The 17,668-nt window shown below is 37.3% G+C and overlaps 1 protein-coding gene across 1 annotated transcript in view; it reads right to left on the bottom strand.

Moving 5' to 3' along the window:
• The window catches only part of IFIH1 (interferon induced with helicase C domain 1), a 50,160-nt gene that overhangs the window by 28,092 nt on the left and 4,400 nt on the right, over positions 1-17,668 (bottom strand). The window contains exons 2-3 of the mRNA XM_028510530.2: positions 14,905-15,073; positions 10,395-10,541 (exon numbers count right to left, since the gene is read on the bottom strand). Coding sequence (XP_028366331.1) covers positions 10,395-10,541; positions 14,905-15,073 — 316 coding nt within the window. The remainder of the gene's footprint in view (positions 1-10,394; positions 10,542-14,904; positions 15,074-17,668) is intronic.

The following is a 17,668-nucleotide window of genomic DNA, read 5'->3' as shown; positions in this document are numbered from 1 at the left end:
ATATACTAATGTGAAAATACTGTGCTTATCAGTTGTCGTAGATTAGCTCTAAAACTCAGATTTGAGGAATCCCTTATGATCACACGGGAAAACCTGTACATCTCACTGAGAGAGTTTAAATATGGCACTTTGAATTCCCAGAGGTATGCCTTGTTAGAAGCTCAGAGGCGAGTGTGGGATAGAACTGTCAAGTAGAAGAGTGTTTTGGGCAGATGTACTGATGAAAAGAGAATATGATTTGTAAGAAAAAGTAAGGTGAAAAATGAAATGGGGAAAATGTCAGTGTAAGGATAATTCTCGATCTTAGAAGTAGAGACCCAGGTTTTGAGGCAAAAAATTAAATTTTGACATGGTTTTCATTTGTTGTATTGAATGTGGTACTGAGGAATGAAAACAATACCACAAATACAGAGAAACACTTACCAATATTAGCTAAAATCAAATGCTGTATCTTTAACTTCCCAACTAAGTGTAATCCAAACAGAAATTACATTTGATTTCCATTTCATTTTGTAATCACTAGCAGTTAAACCATCACCTTCAATCTGCTCCGTGTAAGTGTAAAGTCAAGATTTTCCCCAAGCTTTGTTCTAACACACATATGATTTGGAGAACCTATTTAATGCAATGTACACAAATAATTAGTGACTATTAAAGAAAGCTGCTGCCAAAAATAGGGTATTATTAATTAAGTTCATTATTGGGGTTATTTTCATCTAAAAAATAAATCTACAATGTGTCACTGAGTACTGTGCTCTCACCGACATAATGTAAATTACATTTAAACCCTCAGCATCCTGTGTGGTAGATACACATTATTGCCTCCGTTTTACGGGTGAGAAACCACAGGTCAGAGAGGTGAAACCGTTTATCCAGATCACACAGCTAGAGCAGGGCAGAGCTGGAAGCCCCCAGTTTCTGAGCCTCCATCCGGTTCCAGAGCCTGTCGCCCTGCACTGTGCCTGGCTGAGGCTCTGTGAACCAGCAAACAAGCCTGTATCCACACTTCTGATAAAAATAAAGGTTTTTTAAGTATCTAGACATTTTCATTGTAATGTCAGGTTTTCTATCAATTTGAAACAGCTAGTCTTTTTTTTAATTTCATGTCTAGTTTTTATTCTGAAATGTAAAGCTCTTTTGAATTAAAGCACATTTGACATACAACATTATATTAGTTGCAGGTGTAGAACACAGTGAGATTCCACATCTATATGCCTTACAAAGGGATCACCACACACAGCTTGTCTTTGCAAGAAACAAAGTTAGATAGATTGGTTTTTGTTGCTAATATTTCTGATTTCATCCATAGACTTTAGTTAACTTTAATTTAAACATCCCATTTAAGGTTATGAAACATTTTTCCTGCACACAAATAAAAGAATATTTCTATCCTGTTGACAAAATTAATTGCAATAATTTCTGCTAGAGATCATTATGAAAGTGGATGTATTTGTCATTTCAAGGATATAGAAATTTCCAGTTTCTCAACTCGAAAATAGTTTTGTTTCCTAGACAGCAATTTCTTCTGAACTCAATGTATCTTTTATTTCACAGAAATGTAAGTACTGTAGATAATAATTTTAATAATAAAAGAAAATATATTATAAGGTATTTCCCATAACATTGAGACTGTCTTTCCCAGAGCTTTTTCTTCCTGCATTCATTTTTAAAAATCATGTTTCACACACACACACCCCCCCCGAAAAGCCAGACTGAGCAAGTGTTTATGTGATGCCAAAATTAAACCAACCTATTGAGTTCATAAGCCAAAAACTCCTGCAACTGACTATATAGAATTATCTTCCTTCACTGTTTATACTTTTTACAGTAGGTCAATCTGAACTTACATCCTAATGAAAAAGTCCTGTGTCTATGATTTAAAAAGAGATCAGATAAAATAGCATCCATGGGAGACTGGGTGTCACCCTGAAGGCAACACATGCTGTGGAGTCAGCCTGACTGGTCTCCGGATCCATGCTCACAAGTGATGTAACCTTTTTAAAAAATCTTTAATATACACAGTATTTTCTACTTTCTCATTTGTTGTGAGAATGATTCTTTTAAATGAAGGAAATGAATCATGAAGAGAAACAAATCTTGACTTCTCATGAAGTTGCAGCTTAAAGAGGCTTTGAATATTGGCGTTTTATTACATAATACTTTTAGCTAACTTTTATATAGGTGTTATTTCCTCTATGGAAAATATCAAAGCTAGTTATGAAACAGATCAGAAAACCCTGGTTATTTCTGTTAAAGAAAATAAGTTATTCATATCAAATTCTATTGAAATGAAGAAAAATGATGCTCGTGTAGTGAAGAGAGAGGATATTCTCTAATAATTTTGTAAACAACACACAGAAAAGAACAGCTTTGCTTACAAGGATAGAACCAGTCCGTAAGCCATGGGGGAAAAAAAAAGTCTCATTTTGCAACCACAACTTGAATATTTCAAGACAGAAATATTAACTGGAACCTGAGAAATTTCATATTTAACATCCTCTGGGCCTTAAATACTTTAAAATATTTTAAAACTATTTAGAAACCAAAAATATTGAAGTTTAAAAAAATTCAAATGAAAACCTCTTGGTTGAAGGCCTTTTTAAATCTATTTCAATGTAAAGTCTGCCCTCTGCTGGAAAATGCTATTATAACAATTAGTTGATAAATTACATTGCTTTTTTTCAACGTAAAGCCTAAGCTTCATTCCTTAAGATACAAATTAGTTCTTACTTCTATTTCTGCCAGGTCATGTCCCCCCTCTTTTCAGCCTTGATGTATTTCCTAGCTCAGAGAATATTCCTTCTTTCTTACCTCTGGCCTCAGGCTGTGGAGCAATCTGCTTGCTGGAACGTGGTTTTACATCAGGGCAGGAAGCAGTGCAAGGGGCCCTGTGCCTACTGAGAAGGAAGGGCGCCAATATGTCCTGTCCTCCCAAGAGGCCGTGCTGATGGGGTCTGCAAATACTCTAATTCCACTTGCCACAGTAACTTTATATTTACTCTAGTAGTTCTGACCTCACGCACTTCAGCTTCACCTCTTAAGCCACTCCCACCTTCGCTCCAGTTGCACCATCTCTGCAGCCTAGGCTGTCGAAGGTGGCCCCTAAAACTGCCAGCACCCGTGCAAGTGCGGGCACACACAAAGATGGCATGGACTTCTTGTGTACTTCACTTTCTACTAATAATACATACTTCCTTTTCTTTTGAAATAACTTAAATCTTTTTTGAGAGGAAATAGATGACTTTTATTTTCAGCTCCATGTATATGGATCTGTGCATGAGCACGCACACACACACGCTCACATTTTGGTCTGTCAGATTTTGCTCTCCATGCCAGGGAACATGTGTTCCCACAGAATGGAGAGAAGCCACCTCCACCCACCTTGCATATTCTCTCCTGGATCCAAGCTTCTAGGAAATGAGTTTGGGGAGGGGGGGAGAGGGAAACTCTCCTAGAGCCACAGGCCCACATGGCTATCCATGATGCTTCTTGTTCAGAGCATTTATACTGCTGAAGTGTTTCTGTCAGAATTAAATTTGAATGTGTGTATGTATGTTGGCTTAAATTGTATCTCTATGCCCTTTGGCCTTTAGAGTTGAGTCTCAAAGGGAAATACAGGTATTAAAGTACAGAGTTCTGGGGATAACCATACCCACCAGAACAGCCCATTTGCTCACTGCCAGTCAGTACCAGAGGCAAAAAGTCCTAGAGCAGAGACACGTATGAGTGATATGTCAGATGACCACATGGAAAGTCTTGGCAATAACAAAGTTCAGGGGTGGCAAGATAGAAGATGAATTGGGAATGTCTTTAGCTGACAGGCACCCTTCAGGAGGAGGTGTACAAGTTAAGCAGACAGAAGCAGGAATGAGAAAAATATGTGAAGAGACACATTTAAGGGTGTCCTGATTAATGTTCAGAAGTCAGGGTCTTGGGGGAAAAGGTCACAATTAAAAAGTACCAATTTCCACAGTGTAAATGTTATCACCATGATTTGAAACTACCAGTGAGATGTCACTGTGTGGAGTTAGGAAGTCCTGTCCACATTTGGCTCCTGAAAGCCAGTATCAGTCAATTGCAGCACCCCAAAGAATACATTCCTCTAGTTAAGGGCTTTCCTACAAACTTCATCTGAGATGATCACACATGCCTTATGCCAGTATTTTATAATTGTTCAAAGGATGAATGGTAAACTTTTAGGAATATTCTTTTAAATCTGTGGTACATTTGCACAATGGAATACTACTTGGCAGTAAGAAAGAAGGAAATCTTACTACCCTTTGTAACAGCATGGATAAACCTGGAGAGCATTACACTAAGTGAAATAAGCCAGTCAGAGAAAGACAAGTACCATGTGATTTCACTCATATGTGAATCTAACGAACAAAATAAACTAACAAACAAAATAGAAACAGACTCATAGATACAGAGAACAGGCTGACAGCTGACAGGAGGGGGCCTGGGAGGCAGGATGGAATAGGTGGAGGCATTAAGCAAAGAAAAAACCTCACAGACACAGATAACAGTCTGGTGATTACCAGAAGGAAAGGCGGGTGGGGGAGGTAGAAGAGGGTACAGGGGAATATACGGTAATGGAAGGAGATTTGACTTGAGGAGAATGTCCTCATTCCTGAAATATGAATGGTAACCCTCCCAGAACTATTATGCAATTGTAAGTCACATAACAGACGGCTCCTGGTAGGTTTTGAATAAAGTACAAACCTATATTATTTTAAAAAAAACACCAGTATCAGTCAGCAGCAGCAGCAGCACCCCTTTCTCCCCCTCAGCTCAAATTCCTACCTGCCTTTTGGATTGCCTCAATAGGACAATCATTAATATCACTAAAATTAGAAAAACAAAGGAGTAAAGGAGAACTATCTTAATTCAAGCCAATCCTGCAATAGTCTAGGTGCCCTGACACAATGGTACCTACTCTTTCTGTCGGTTACCTTTCCCACTAAGGTCTCAACCACTATGTGGTATCTATTTCTAGAGATTCTAAAAATTTCTAAATTTCTAGAGGTTAGTGCTATAGAACATTATTCTGGTCCTCAAGTGCAAGGATAAATTCTGTGGCATTTTAACAGAAAATAGTATAGAGCAAATCTAAGATTGGGCTTCGGTCTATAAAAAGGCAAAACAAAACAACAACAACAAGAGTGCTATAACAGATTGGGCCAGGGAGAAGGAGGCTGTCTTATAAAGGTCAATTTTTAAACCCCTCCTACAGAACATGATCTATGCAAAATATACCCACAATATATTCCAAAGCATAATGTCACCGGATAAACCTAAGGAGTGGAACATATGGGGGAATATGAAAAAGAAGGTATTAAAGTCTGAAAACAAGCAGGTTGGTAAGCTCATTAGCTGGGGTGGAATTTTAAAATCTTCACGTGAACGAATATATAAATCAAAATATACACATGCATTCATAGGCATGCGCACTGTATATTCACACAGGGCACATTCTACTCCCTTATACTATACTGAACAGTGAAATTACACTCTTTAGAAATGTAAAAGCGCCCTCTGCTGACCAATCTGAGTAGTTGCATTTTCTAGTTTGACGACAGCAAGATCCAACAGAGCGTGATAAAAGAAGTTTGGGGGATATTCTGCGGAACTCTGCATCATAGTAAGTCTATATCAAGTACAAAAATTTTATTTAGTTGTGAATTTCATTTAATTTACTTTCTTTTTATTATGGAGCACTATTTCCTAAAACAGTATACTAAAAAGGTTGATGTAAAATAACTACTCCCTTGTGACAAAGCAACAGCAGCAGACGACTAAAACTGACTGTACAATCAATTTTATTTTCCACTTATAGAACTTTTAAATCCATATAATTATGTACTTGCTATAAGCAAAACATTTTTAATGGAATGAAATGAATGTAGGCTTTGTGCCCTCTGCTGTTTTCTCGGGAAGGGTGGTCTACAGAGACACCGAAGTTTTCCAGTATTTTCTTGTGATACGATGATCAGTGACTTAAGAAAGCAGGGCTATGAGCCCAGCATTAAGGCCCTACTAATAGTCTGAAGACTATTCAAATATCCTTTAGAAATTATTGTGTTAACTTGGAAAGAAAGGCAGAACAAACAAAAAAAACCCCACCAACTTTTGGTATTCCTTAATTAACCACTTCTGTTTCATGGGAAGCAGCTGGAAGGAGAAAAAGAGAAGAAATGCCAGCCCCCACAGAGGAGATGTGATGCAGTTGCTCCCCAGATCTGCCTACTAGGGCACTCTGATACGTCAGTCACTCCTGGATGCGACTGCAATCAATTTCAGGGTGGGCCACCATTATTAAAAGCAGTCTGTCTCACCCATTAGGTGTATTGATGCGTAAAAAGAGCTAAAAACAATAAATGAGGAATCTTTGCATTAAATTATAAGTAATTAACATTTGTATGTACTGAATAAAAAATTTAGAAACTGGTTCAGAAATAAAAATTACAGAAATCTTCATTTGAAATTGGAAATAATTCAAGTCAAGTTTTTTCTTTCTGCATATGAAAATTCATATGTGCAGATTATGTGCACTTTAAGTAAAATTTCTTTCAATGCCATTTTGGTAACTGTATTTGAAATCTTAACACAATATATTAGAATTCAAAATAAAGATTATATATTATTGATAGCAATAGATATACAAAACAAAATTATGCAAATGCATATAAGAGGCTAAGGGATGCTTTCACATTTATTTTGACTGTTAATTCTGTTAAAGAAGCCAATGAGGCAAAAGCCTTCCACAGTAAATTTTGCAACAAAAAATTAATCAAAATAACTCTAATAACTTCTTTGGGTTCATGGTATTTTACAAGTTACTTATATCAGTACTTTTAGTTCTGAAGAGCAACAGGAAAATAAATGGACACTTGGAAAAATCCACAGCAGGAGCATCTATATCCTAACGCAAAGGCACTGCATTTTCATAAATAAGTGACTCTTCAGCACTGCTCTGAAAATGGCCACAATGGCCCCAGCCTGCTTTGAAATCTACATCACAAGGATGTTCCAGACTAGAAGAGAGTCCATGTGTGGGATGGAGTCTTCAGGTTACTGTATATCGTCCTGAACACTCACGTGTCTTCAGACTATTATATATTCTAATAGCCTGTACTTTTCATTCATAGCACTCACTATAGCACTATTTCATGGTACTTACATGCAGCTAATATAGTGACTCTTGTATGCCTGGCACAGCCATCAGTTGAAATCACTGTGGGGGGAGAAGCCATTTCTGTCTCCTGCTCCCCTGGATTTACACTCCTGGGACACCATAAATATTTGTTAAATGAAAGAAGTGAAGGGATGAGAGGAAGGGAGGAACCTCAGGGGTGGAGTGGGGAGGGAAAAACCTTTTCTCTTCTCTATGGCTGTTACTAAGATCCAGATTGTTTCTTCACAAAATGCAGCTTTAAGTTTTATATTCAACAGTAAAAAACCAGAAATTTTAAAAAGATTTGCTTTTAACTTTGTCCACTTCGAGACTCAGAATCCTCCATATATAAAGTACAATCCGATGGGATGCATTAGGTACCCTTTGAGGAAAACTTTATTTGAGATGCAGGATCATTTCCGAGCCTTTACCCTGTCTTTGGTTCTTTCCAGTGTGGATTTAGAAAATAGCCAGGAACCCACAGAGATGTCAAGTAGCCTACCAAAGAAATGTACTAAAAGGTGAAAACTCCAAAGTTAGATAGTGGATTTTGGCATTCCTACCGATATGATTTTTGAAGGAAAGCACAGTTGCACAAATGAAACAAGAAAAATCTTTCAGAAGTCAGGTTTCAAAGCTTTGCTATTCTAGACATGAAACCTCACTATGGAACGTGTACTCCAGGACCGGCAAGGGCAGCAGTGCCTGGGAGCATAAGAGAAAGGCAGAAGCTCAGGCCCCACACAGGACCTGCTGAGCGGGCATCTGCACTGCAACAAGACCCCCCTCCAGTTGACCTCAGGAGCACTGTGTGAAGAAACAAACACCATAAACAAGCCTAAACAGCAAGCAAACTGTAAAAAATACTGGTGCTATTCGTGATAAAGGATTGCTATAGAACGTTCATATAAATCAGCAAGAAGGTGATAAAGAACCTAATAGAAAAACAGCTAGGTAATTAACAAAAACAACAACAAAAATGAATACACTTGTAAATGTGTTTCATTAGGAATCAAAAGATTCAAATTGAAATAATAAAATACCCAGTTGTGAAAGTGTTAAAACATCACCCACTCCTGCATCGACAGAAGAGGCTTTGGGGCAATAGGTGCTCTCTATGTGGTTGGAGGGCATGTGAATTGATACTAGGTCCTGGAGTGAAATTTGACATTAATTATCAAATGTCTTAACATTGTAGAAATCACCTGATCCGTACATTTCAATTATATAATACATTTATAAGAGTTAAACTGAGACATAAATACAAAGAGTTATTGTGGCATTATTCATAATTGAGAAATTTGGAAGCATCATAAATGTTCAATAATTAGATAATCAATTACAATGCATTCAGCATATAAAACTATCATTCAGTTTTTATAAGCCATTCTGTAGAACACCCAAAGAACACAGGAAAAATGTCATTATATATAAACGTCCAGGTGCGTAAACAGATGAGAAGGATACACACTCGATTGAGAGTATGGCTGACTTTGTATGTTTCTATGTTTCAAATTTGCTGTAATGCAGCCACATTACTTTTCTGAACCAAAAATAGTATACTTTACAGTGGTTGCAGGAGTCAGCTTATACCAGCGCACAAGGACCAATTGTTAAATTTTCAGAAATTTTGTGAGCCAGTTGTTGAGGACAGTCATTAAAAAAATTAAGTTACATAAATTTATTGATACAATTAAATAAATGATATTAAAACAAAGGTAATGAATGCTTAAAGCCCATCATTTCCTGATCATTTTACTATATCATCTAGGATGTTGAGGCTATTTATGCCTATATGATGAAAATGCTACACAGTGGTTGAAGGCTTGAGATCAGCCTTAGTGGGAGAATTTACACCATGGAGATTGGTATACATTGCCAATCAGAGCTTTTTTCTTTTCCCCAGAGAGCTACTTGTTAAACACTTATCACATCACAGACTTTAAGTATGTCTTGAGAAACCAGAATGTGGCCCTGTTGGGGAGAGAGAAGAGGAGAGAAGGATTCTACCATGAACAAATTAGGGAGGGGAACATAATTAAATTAGTTGGGTCCTTCCAGAGCCGTTTCACATCAAAAAGCTGAACATGGTATCTTGTTCTCATGCTGATTAGTTACTGCAATTCAAGCCAACGCCAGTTTAGTACCTGTTCATCTTTCTACTGACAGCCTTAGTTTCCGTCTCCACTACTCAGCTGAGCCTCCCTGAGATACCCCAGTCTGTAAAATAGGGGACAAGGTAATGGCTTTACTTCATTATCAGAGCTTTGGATGAAACAAGCTGCATAAGAACTGGGATATGTCCTGAGAAATATCACTTGGTGATTTTGTTGTTGTGTGAACATTGCAGAGTACACACAGGCAAACCCAGATAGCACAGACCACTACACACCGAGGCTGTGTAGTGTAACAGCCTCTTACTCCCAGGCCACTAGCCTTTACAGCATGTTAGTATACAAAACACCATGAGATTAAACCAAGCACAAGAGAAAATGAGGCAATCAAGAGATTCAATAAACACGAGATGTATGAGGCCAGGGCCAGGTAACACGGCATACTGCTTTACAGCAAACTTTTAGAGTATGCTCTAAAATAGTGATAAAAAGTACAGTACAGTAAATATATAAACCACTAACATAGTCGTTGATTAACAAGTACCATGCACTGCATGCAACTGCATGTGCTATACCTTTAGACGACTGTCAGTTTTTTGTTTAGAACATCACCACAGACATGTGAGTGATGCATTGCATTGCCACCTCACAACAGCCACAGTGTCATTAGGCTATAGGAATGTTTCTGCTTCATTATAATATTGCCGGACCATCGTCACATGTGCGGTCATCACTGATGCAAGCATCCTTATGTGGCACATGTCTATAACATATTTGAAAGTACATTGAAAACCGTGAAATATAGGGCATGTGTATGATATTTACCACATTGCAAAGGACCACAGATGTCTTCCGAAGTAAAATTAGAACCAAATGTGTTCGTATTCATAACATATTAATATTGCATTAGTTTTGAAAACATTTTTAGCCTCCAAGAGGAATTATTTTAATCTCTTCTAAAAATATTACTTTAATAAAAATGCTCACAAAAGCCCACAGCCCAAATTTTCTCCCTCTGCTTAACAATCCTGATGTCGTCGATGCACGAGTTGCCTTTTTGGGAAGTAGTCATTGGTGTCTGCAAAGTGTGTAAGTGTCACAAGTACCTGAAACGGCAGAAGAATCCGCAAAAGATGACTCCACGGAATTAGTCTCCACATCCCAGCCCTGTGTCTCTGGACTTGGCAGATCTGAGGCTAAAAGAAGTGGCTCTTTAACTTCAGGACCATCTTCTTGTGATAAATTCTCATTTTCTATAAATAAAAGTATTAGAATGTAAAAAATAGCACAATGCACGTTTTTGTACAGTATACATAAAACCATTGTTGGCATTCTGAATGTACATTATATTGCAAAATAAGCTTTTATACACTATAAATACCTGTTATTGTTTTTCTGAATACCAAGTGGGGGGTCCCTCATAGAGATTTTCCCAAATGCACTTGGACACCTGGACCCATTGAAAGGTGTGGAACCTGGTTTTGTGGACACTGCAGTGTGGTGATCTCCTTTCTGACCATCTCCTCTCAGAAGTAAGCCACTCACTCAGTGGTGCAAGTCACACCTAAGGCTGAGTTAACGAAAATGCAAAGTTGGTGGTAGTTTTTCTTTAGCTTGTGCTCTTGCCATTTTGTTCCCTCACTGTATGTTTTACATGAGATGTACATATGCTTTAATGTCAGCCTAAATGCATGTATTCTAAATTTCTGACGATTTTTAAAGAATTCAATGAAATATTCCATATCCTTCCTTTCTTCCCTTTATTTCTTCTGTCCAGTCTTTCTTCCTTCAACCAACATATATTGACTATTTTCTTAAAGGACTATGTGGTTACAAGAAAAATAAGAGTTTCTGTCCTTCAGAAGCTGCAATCTGTCAGAGAAGACTGATGCTATAAAGAAAAAAAATTGAAGTATCATTTTGGACTAGGCTATTTTACAAAATAAAGGAGAATGAGTCTTGTGCATATATAATTTCCTGGAAAAAAGTTGTTATGACTTTGGACTTTGTCTTTGGCCGAACAACTTGATAATGTTTGCAGCTAAATATTAAGTGTGTTTGGAGTTTATAATCATAATACCCAACTTGTTTTGAACTTACTATATAAGCAATTTACATGTTAACTTATTCAATCTTCCAAATAACTTTAATAAGTGAGTGATATTATTATCCCCACTTAACAGAGAAGTAAATTGAGGCACAGAGAAGACAAGACCTGGCCAAAGTCACACATCTGGGGAAGTGAAGGAGCAAAGATTCAATAAACATAAGGATTCAGAGCCTAGGCCCCCACAGATGTCAGCTCGAGCCATCATAACAAAATACCATGGATTGGGTGGCTTGAGCAACAGAATTTTACTTGCTCCCATTTCTGGAGATTGAAGTCCAAGATCAATGTGCTAGCAGGGTTGGTGTCTGGTGAGAGCCCTTTCTTTAGTTTTCAAGGAAGAAGATTATAAAGGTCACTGTCTGACTGTGTCCTTATATGGGGGGCAGAGAGGCTATCTCTTCTTATAAGGCCACCGTCCTGCTGAATTACGGCCCACCCTTCCGGCTTCATGTAACATTAATTCCTAAAGACCCTATATCCAGATACAGCCTCATTGGGAGTTACGGCTTCAGCATGTGGATTTGGGGTAACACAATTTAGTCCATAGCAGCTCCTAGCCACAAGAATAATCACAGCTAACTTTCTGGTCATCAAGACCTGCTAGAAAAATGCTTAGATTCTCATAAGATGTGCTGTTCAGCAAACGATATTTAAATCCCTGACTTTGTTGATTTAGTTTCCTGAGGAAAGAAAAAGTAAGTCCTACTTTTTTGGAACAAGTTGGTGTGAGAGCAGAATGCTGAGCCCCAGCCACAGATTAGCGTCTGCCCTCAGACCTTCAAAGGAAGCTCAGAGACTCATTTCTATTCTGCTCCCTGCCCTTGCAATAGCCCATATATCTAAGTCAACATCCACCATCACCCACTTTGGTCCAGAGAGGGAGGGGCCCCAGCCATGAGGGGACCCTGACATGGGCCCGGGGTAAATAGAAGGCTCATGGAAAATTGGTGCCACTATTTTTCTTTTCCTAAGGACCTTCCTCTTCTGTGAAATGCTTGGCCCTGGCCAGCCATGATATGTGCGTGGGCTGAGAGAATCTGAAAGAGGCTTAAGGACAAATTTATAGCATAGAATAAAGACAGTAACGAGGAAGGTGTGTGAATATTAGGTGTGTATGTTGAGATGTGTTTTAAGAAGTATGATATGAGGTTTACTATACATACTCCTTATAGATTGTTATTGTTCAAAGAATTACAATTTGAAAAATTACATTAAACTTCTAGCAAGGTAGCTTATGAAGTAGAACTTAAAAATATCTTAGCAGGAAATACTGCCAGACACATTGTCTATGTCAGGACAATCTAGAAGACACTTTAGAACAGATCTTCTAGACCCTTTCGTGAACAATTATGCCACTGCACACAAGTGTAGAATGGATAGGTACTCTCTAGTTTGGGGGATGGATATAAGAAGGTCTTATGTGATCTGAAAGGCTGACCTTTCTAATATCCTTTGATATACTGAGGGTAAAATTTTCCAGGGGGGAAAAAACAAACATCAGTCATTCCCTTTTGAAGTTCAAGTTCTAGAATGCTTGTCACAAATGGAAGTGTTCCCATGGCATCTTGAAAGGGATTCATCATGAAAGGGATGGTCTGGCCTGAGGCCCAGTTCATCGCTGTAGCATGTAGCTTTAGAAAGTACCTTCAGACTTAGCAAACTGGTCTCAGAGACGTGCTGTGGAAACAATGGCTGGGCCGTAATGTGTAAGTGTAAAAACTCATAATCTTGATGTTGCAACTGAGGCCCTTCCAGAAAACTGACACAAAGTAAAGCTTCCAACTGAAAGGACTTTCTGTGCAGTTCAGCTTTGCTGTGGAACAGAAGCAATGACAGTAGAAACCCTGGAACCTGCTTGTAGACAGATCCCGCAGGGACTGGATTTTGAAAGCTGGATTGACCAAGTTTGACTGAGCAAACAGCTCCCCCCTACCTTAATCTTGAGTAGTTCAAGAGAGAATGGAGAGCTGCAAGGCCTCCTGAGATTTTCACTTTCTGGATGGCACGAACATATGACCTGCCAAGCATTTGTTTTGGGGTGAAGATAAAAGACCTTGTCCAAATATGTTTAGAGCATTTTAATTCAGTGCAATAAAAATATTCCTATCCCCTGGCTGGCATAGCTCAATGGATTGAGCGTGGGCTGTGAACCAAAGTGTCGCAGGTTCGATTCCCAGTCAGGGTACATGCCTGGGTTGCAGGCCATGACCCCCAGCAACCGCACATTGATGTTTCTCTCACTCTCTTTCTCCCTCCCTTCCCTCTCTAAAAATAAATAAAATAAAAATCTTTTAAAAAAAGGAGTATCCTAATCTCTAAAAAAAATATCCCTATCTATCTATCTTTATGTATATGTATATCTCTGTGTGCACTTCAAACCACTGGACAAAATTAAGCTACCTAATTAATATAATATAAAAACATAATAAACTGTTAATAATTTGCAATTATCTTTTTATTTTGCATAGGTAACTTAGAAAACAGTTTACTCGGTATCTTAATAGAAAGTGTGGTATATGGGGGGAGGGGGATTTGTGTGTCTCCTTTAAGTCCATATCCTCAGCCCTTACAATAGTGTCTGGCACACCTTTGGCACTCATGAAATGTTAGCTGAATGAGTGAATGACCAAATGGGTAGACATGAGCTTGAAATAATTCTAATTCATTTAAATCAGTTATTACCAATTAACTTTCAATCTGTCTTTTAATATTTTTTAAAGCATAGGATACATACTATGAAAAGAAAAATAAAATGACAGTTTATTTATTGAGTTTAGAGAGAGAGAGGAAGAGGGCAGTGAGAGAAAGGGAGAAAGATCAATTTTTGTTCCACTTATTTATGCACTCATTGGTTGTTTTTTGTATGTGCCCTGACCTGAAATCGAACCTGTAATCTTGGCGTATAGAGACGACATTCTAACCAACTAAGCAACACAGCCAGGGATAAGATGGCACTTTAAACCAGCTTTATAAATATATGACTATAAAATGTTACTTATATTATTATAATTTAATAATTTAAAAACTCACATGAAGTAATAATGAAATACGTTGGCTATTACAGGCATTTAATCAAATATTTAATAAATTCCTTTAAAACATATATAAATATCCAGAAGACTAAGCAACAGAGTCATAGTAACCATTAAAGCATTTTCTTCCAATTTATTCTATGTTTAAAATATCTTGATAAAACTTTCAGACAATCACCTTGTTTTTAAAATAAGATGGGTAGTGGAAAGAGTGTTGGACGAGGAGTCAGCTCCCAATATGCCAATATTCTCGTCTATTTTGCTAAGTTTTGTGGTTTTCTGTAAGTTAATCTTTTCCTAGGCAGCAGTTTCCTCATTTGTAAAGAGGAGAAAAAGACACCAACTCTCAAAGCCCTTTCAGTTTTGAAATTTTGATTCTAAATATCTTAGCGTGTGGCCTTGTGTCTGCAAGCTTCATTAAACTCTCAATCATCGAGCAAATGTGCAAACCCTTCTTCGTGGAATTGGAAATACCTGCGCTGGGTTCAGAGGCGCTGGAGCCTGTCAGCTCCTGGGCAAGGGCTTCGTTCTCCGTCTGCCTCAGAACAAGCACAAACGTGGAAAACCAGTTTTCTTTCCGCACGATCCGTCTCAGCAGTTCTCTCACACCAGCTTCATTTCCATTGTGTTCTGCAGCAGATACCTGTTTTAAGAGAAAAACAGAATTCAAGAGGTCAAACATCCTCAGCATTAATTTTAAAAGAAACTAGCCTTCAGAAAGATTGAGCATTAAGCCTAAGTATAAATAAAGACATTTCAAACTCTAGAGAAAAGAGCAGGGCCACTTGTAGCAAGAAATGTTTTACCTCAGCCATTCTGAGGAAGGGGTACAAAAGAAAGGGCCTTTACTCTCTAGCCATTTTATGTTTATTTGCATCAGTTTATTTTTGTGTATTTAGGACCCAATTTCTACTTTTAACTCGTGAAGTCTGAAAATGGGAAGTCAAACATCTCTTAATCTAACTCCTATTTCTTCACTATTACCATGATGAAGTCACTACTATCACAGATTTATATCTTTGTCTATTTAATATTTGCAATATTTATTATTACTATAATATTTTTCTTAGGTTGGCATTTATTTAAAATTATGAGACAGATTGAACTCTCTATCTATTCCTTTTTAAAGTAGTGAGCAGAATTATTTCTCCATTCTTTCATTACAACCCTTCGGCTTCACTTAATTTCCCTCTCAGATTAATAGTCGAAGCAAACCTTTCTAAACGTGGATGAACACAAGCCACAGTTAGAGCAGAAAACAGACAGGACACCACCAGTTTGCTGTGCCCTCAGGGGAACTACTTTATCTCTCTGATCAAGCTTTGGTTTCTACCTGCGTAAAATGCAGCAACTGAAAAAGACTTTAGGCATTCTCCATCCTTGCTGCACGCGGGACTCAGCTTTAAGGAATACTGATGTGTGGGATCTACTGTGTAGCTAGGTTAGTTTTTCCTACAAAATTTATGTGTTTCCTAGTCCCTATAAATATATACCATAAAGTCAGGGATTTGCATTTTGGGGACAATGTCTGGCGCAGATTCAGTGTTAACTATCTTTATGGATGACAAGGAAAAACATCTACCTTTACAAACATTTTACCAGTGAACACTGCTTAGTACATAAGCATGTAGCATGGTTTCTACCTAGAGGATGTTGTAGTCTTATTAGCTAATAGTTAAAAATGCTGTTATAAAGGCCTTGGATATATTAACCTGGCAACTCTAAAAAAGGTAACAATATTGACCCACTGTACAGATCAAAAGTTCAAGGTGCACAGCAGCCAGGTCGCCTCCCAGAGAACACACCGCTCGGGCACGGCAGAGGTAGAGGCTGATTGCAGGAACCAGCTTCAGTGCGGCCTTCCTGTACTGAGAGTTGCCCCTAATTTTGAGTTTGTTTTCTGGCAAGAAGGGTTAAAATAACTACTTGAACTTAATAAATGTTAGGTGATTTCAGTTCACCTCCCCATGGCATTTTGTAAGCAGATTCTTACCTATTTACCTTTTTCTTTAATTTCATTAATCTAATAAAAATTCTTTGTCTTCAATGGTGTTTGTAATGACCTTATGATTATCTACTAACTTAATCAGAAATAATTTCTCTAGAAAGAACAAGTGAAGCACTGTAATAAATACATTTATTAAAAACCTAAGCATATTATATCCATTAAATTTTCTTTATTAATCAGCTAATTTTTACTATAAAATTACATTTACCAAACTTGCTTTGTCCTTACTGAGTTCAGGCATTTAAGGATCCTTATGCCATTATTTCCTATAAGTATTTTTATTATTTGAATGTGGAACTACATATAATACCTGTGTAATTTTGTCAGCTTCATCAAAATTTGGAATTTTTAAGGAATCTTCCCTGACTGAGTGTTAGAAAATACATCAATACACTTTGAAGCAACTATATATATAACTACATATATAATTAACTATATATAATTAACTATATATATAATTTTACTCAATCTGCTCTCCTAAAAGACAGTAAAGATATTAGATCCCAATACATAAACTCAATTGCTGAAATTCTTGGGAGATAACTATTTAGACTTGAAGCTGCAACAGAACGTATAATGATTCCCACTCATGTTCCTCCCCCACTGAACTTTTTCTCTGAATATCAAATTACACATAATTTGAAATGTCTATGAATACATTATTATCTAATTGAAGAATATAAGGTAAATATGAATTTATGGATAATATAACTCAATGCTTTCATATTCTGGATTCTTTGATTTATGTTTTTTCTTTCCAACAGAAATGAGTAGAGAAACCAATGATATTTCCAATAAGTACTGGTTTACCAACACAATTGTACAGCTTGATAAAAATGTTTTCTATCCCTCATAATAACCATAAATAGCTATTTAAATATAATGTTGATTTTTTTAATACAGCAGAGCTCCTCTTAGTGCCAGTAAATCAGGAAGTAAAACTCACATTACAAGCAAAGAATTTTAAAGAACTAAATCCCCCAAAAGCTAGTATCTTACCAAAGGATTATATATTGTCAAATTAACATAACTAGCTTCTTATTAATATTTTTTCCTGTTAATAAAATTCATATCTATCCTTATTTAGTAATACAATGAACTGGTGGGGAATGACCAAGGTACTCAATTTCACGTAGGGAGAACAGGACTAGTGGACTAGGTATCTAGTTGGATTGGTCCTAGCATCTCGGGTTCTCCTATGCAAAGAAAAGTTGTATGGGGTTTTCTGGG

Source organism: Phyllostomus discolor, chromosome 4, assembly GCF_004126475.2.
Source record: "Phyllostomus discolor isolate MPI-MPIP mPhyDis1 chromosome 4, mPhyDis1.pri.v3, whole genome shotgun sequence".
Taxonomy (NCBI): domain Eukaryota; kingdom Metazoa; phylum Chordata; class Mammalia; order Chiroptera; family Phyllostomidae; genus Phyllostomus; species Phyllostomus discolor.
Note: the sequence above shows the minus strand (reverse complement) of the source record. Positions and strands in the feature narration are given on the sequence as shown.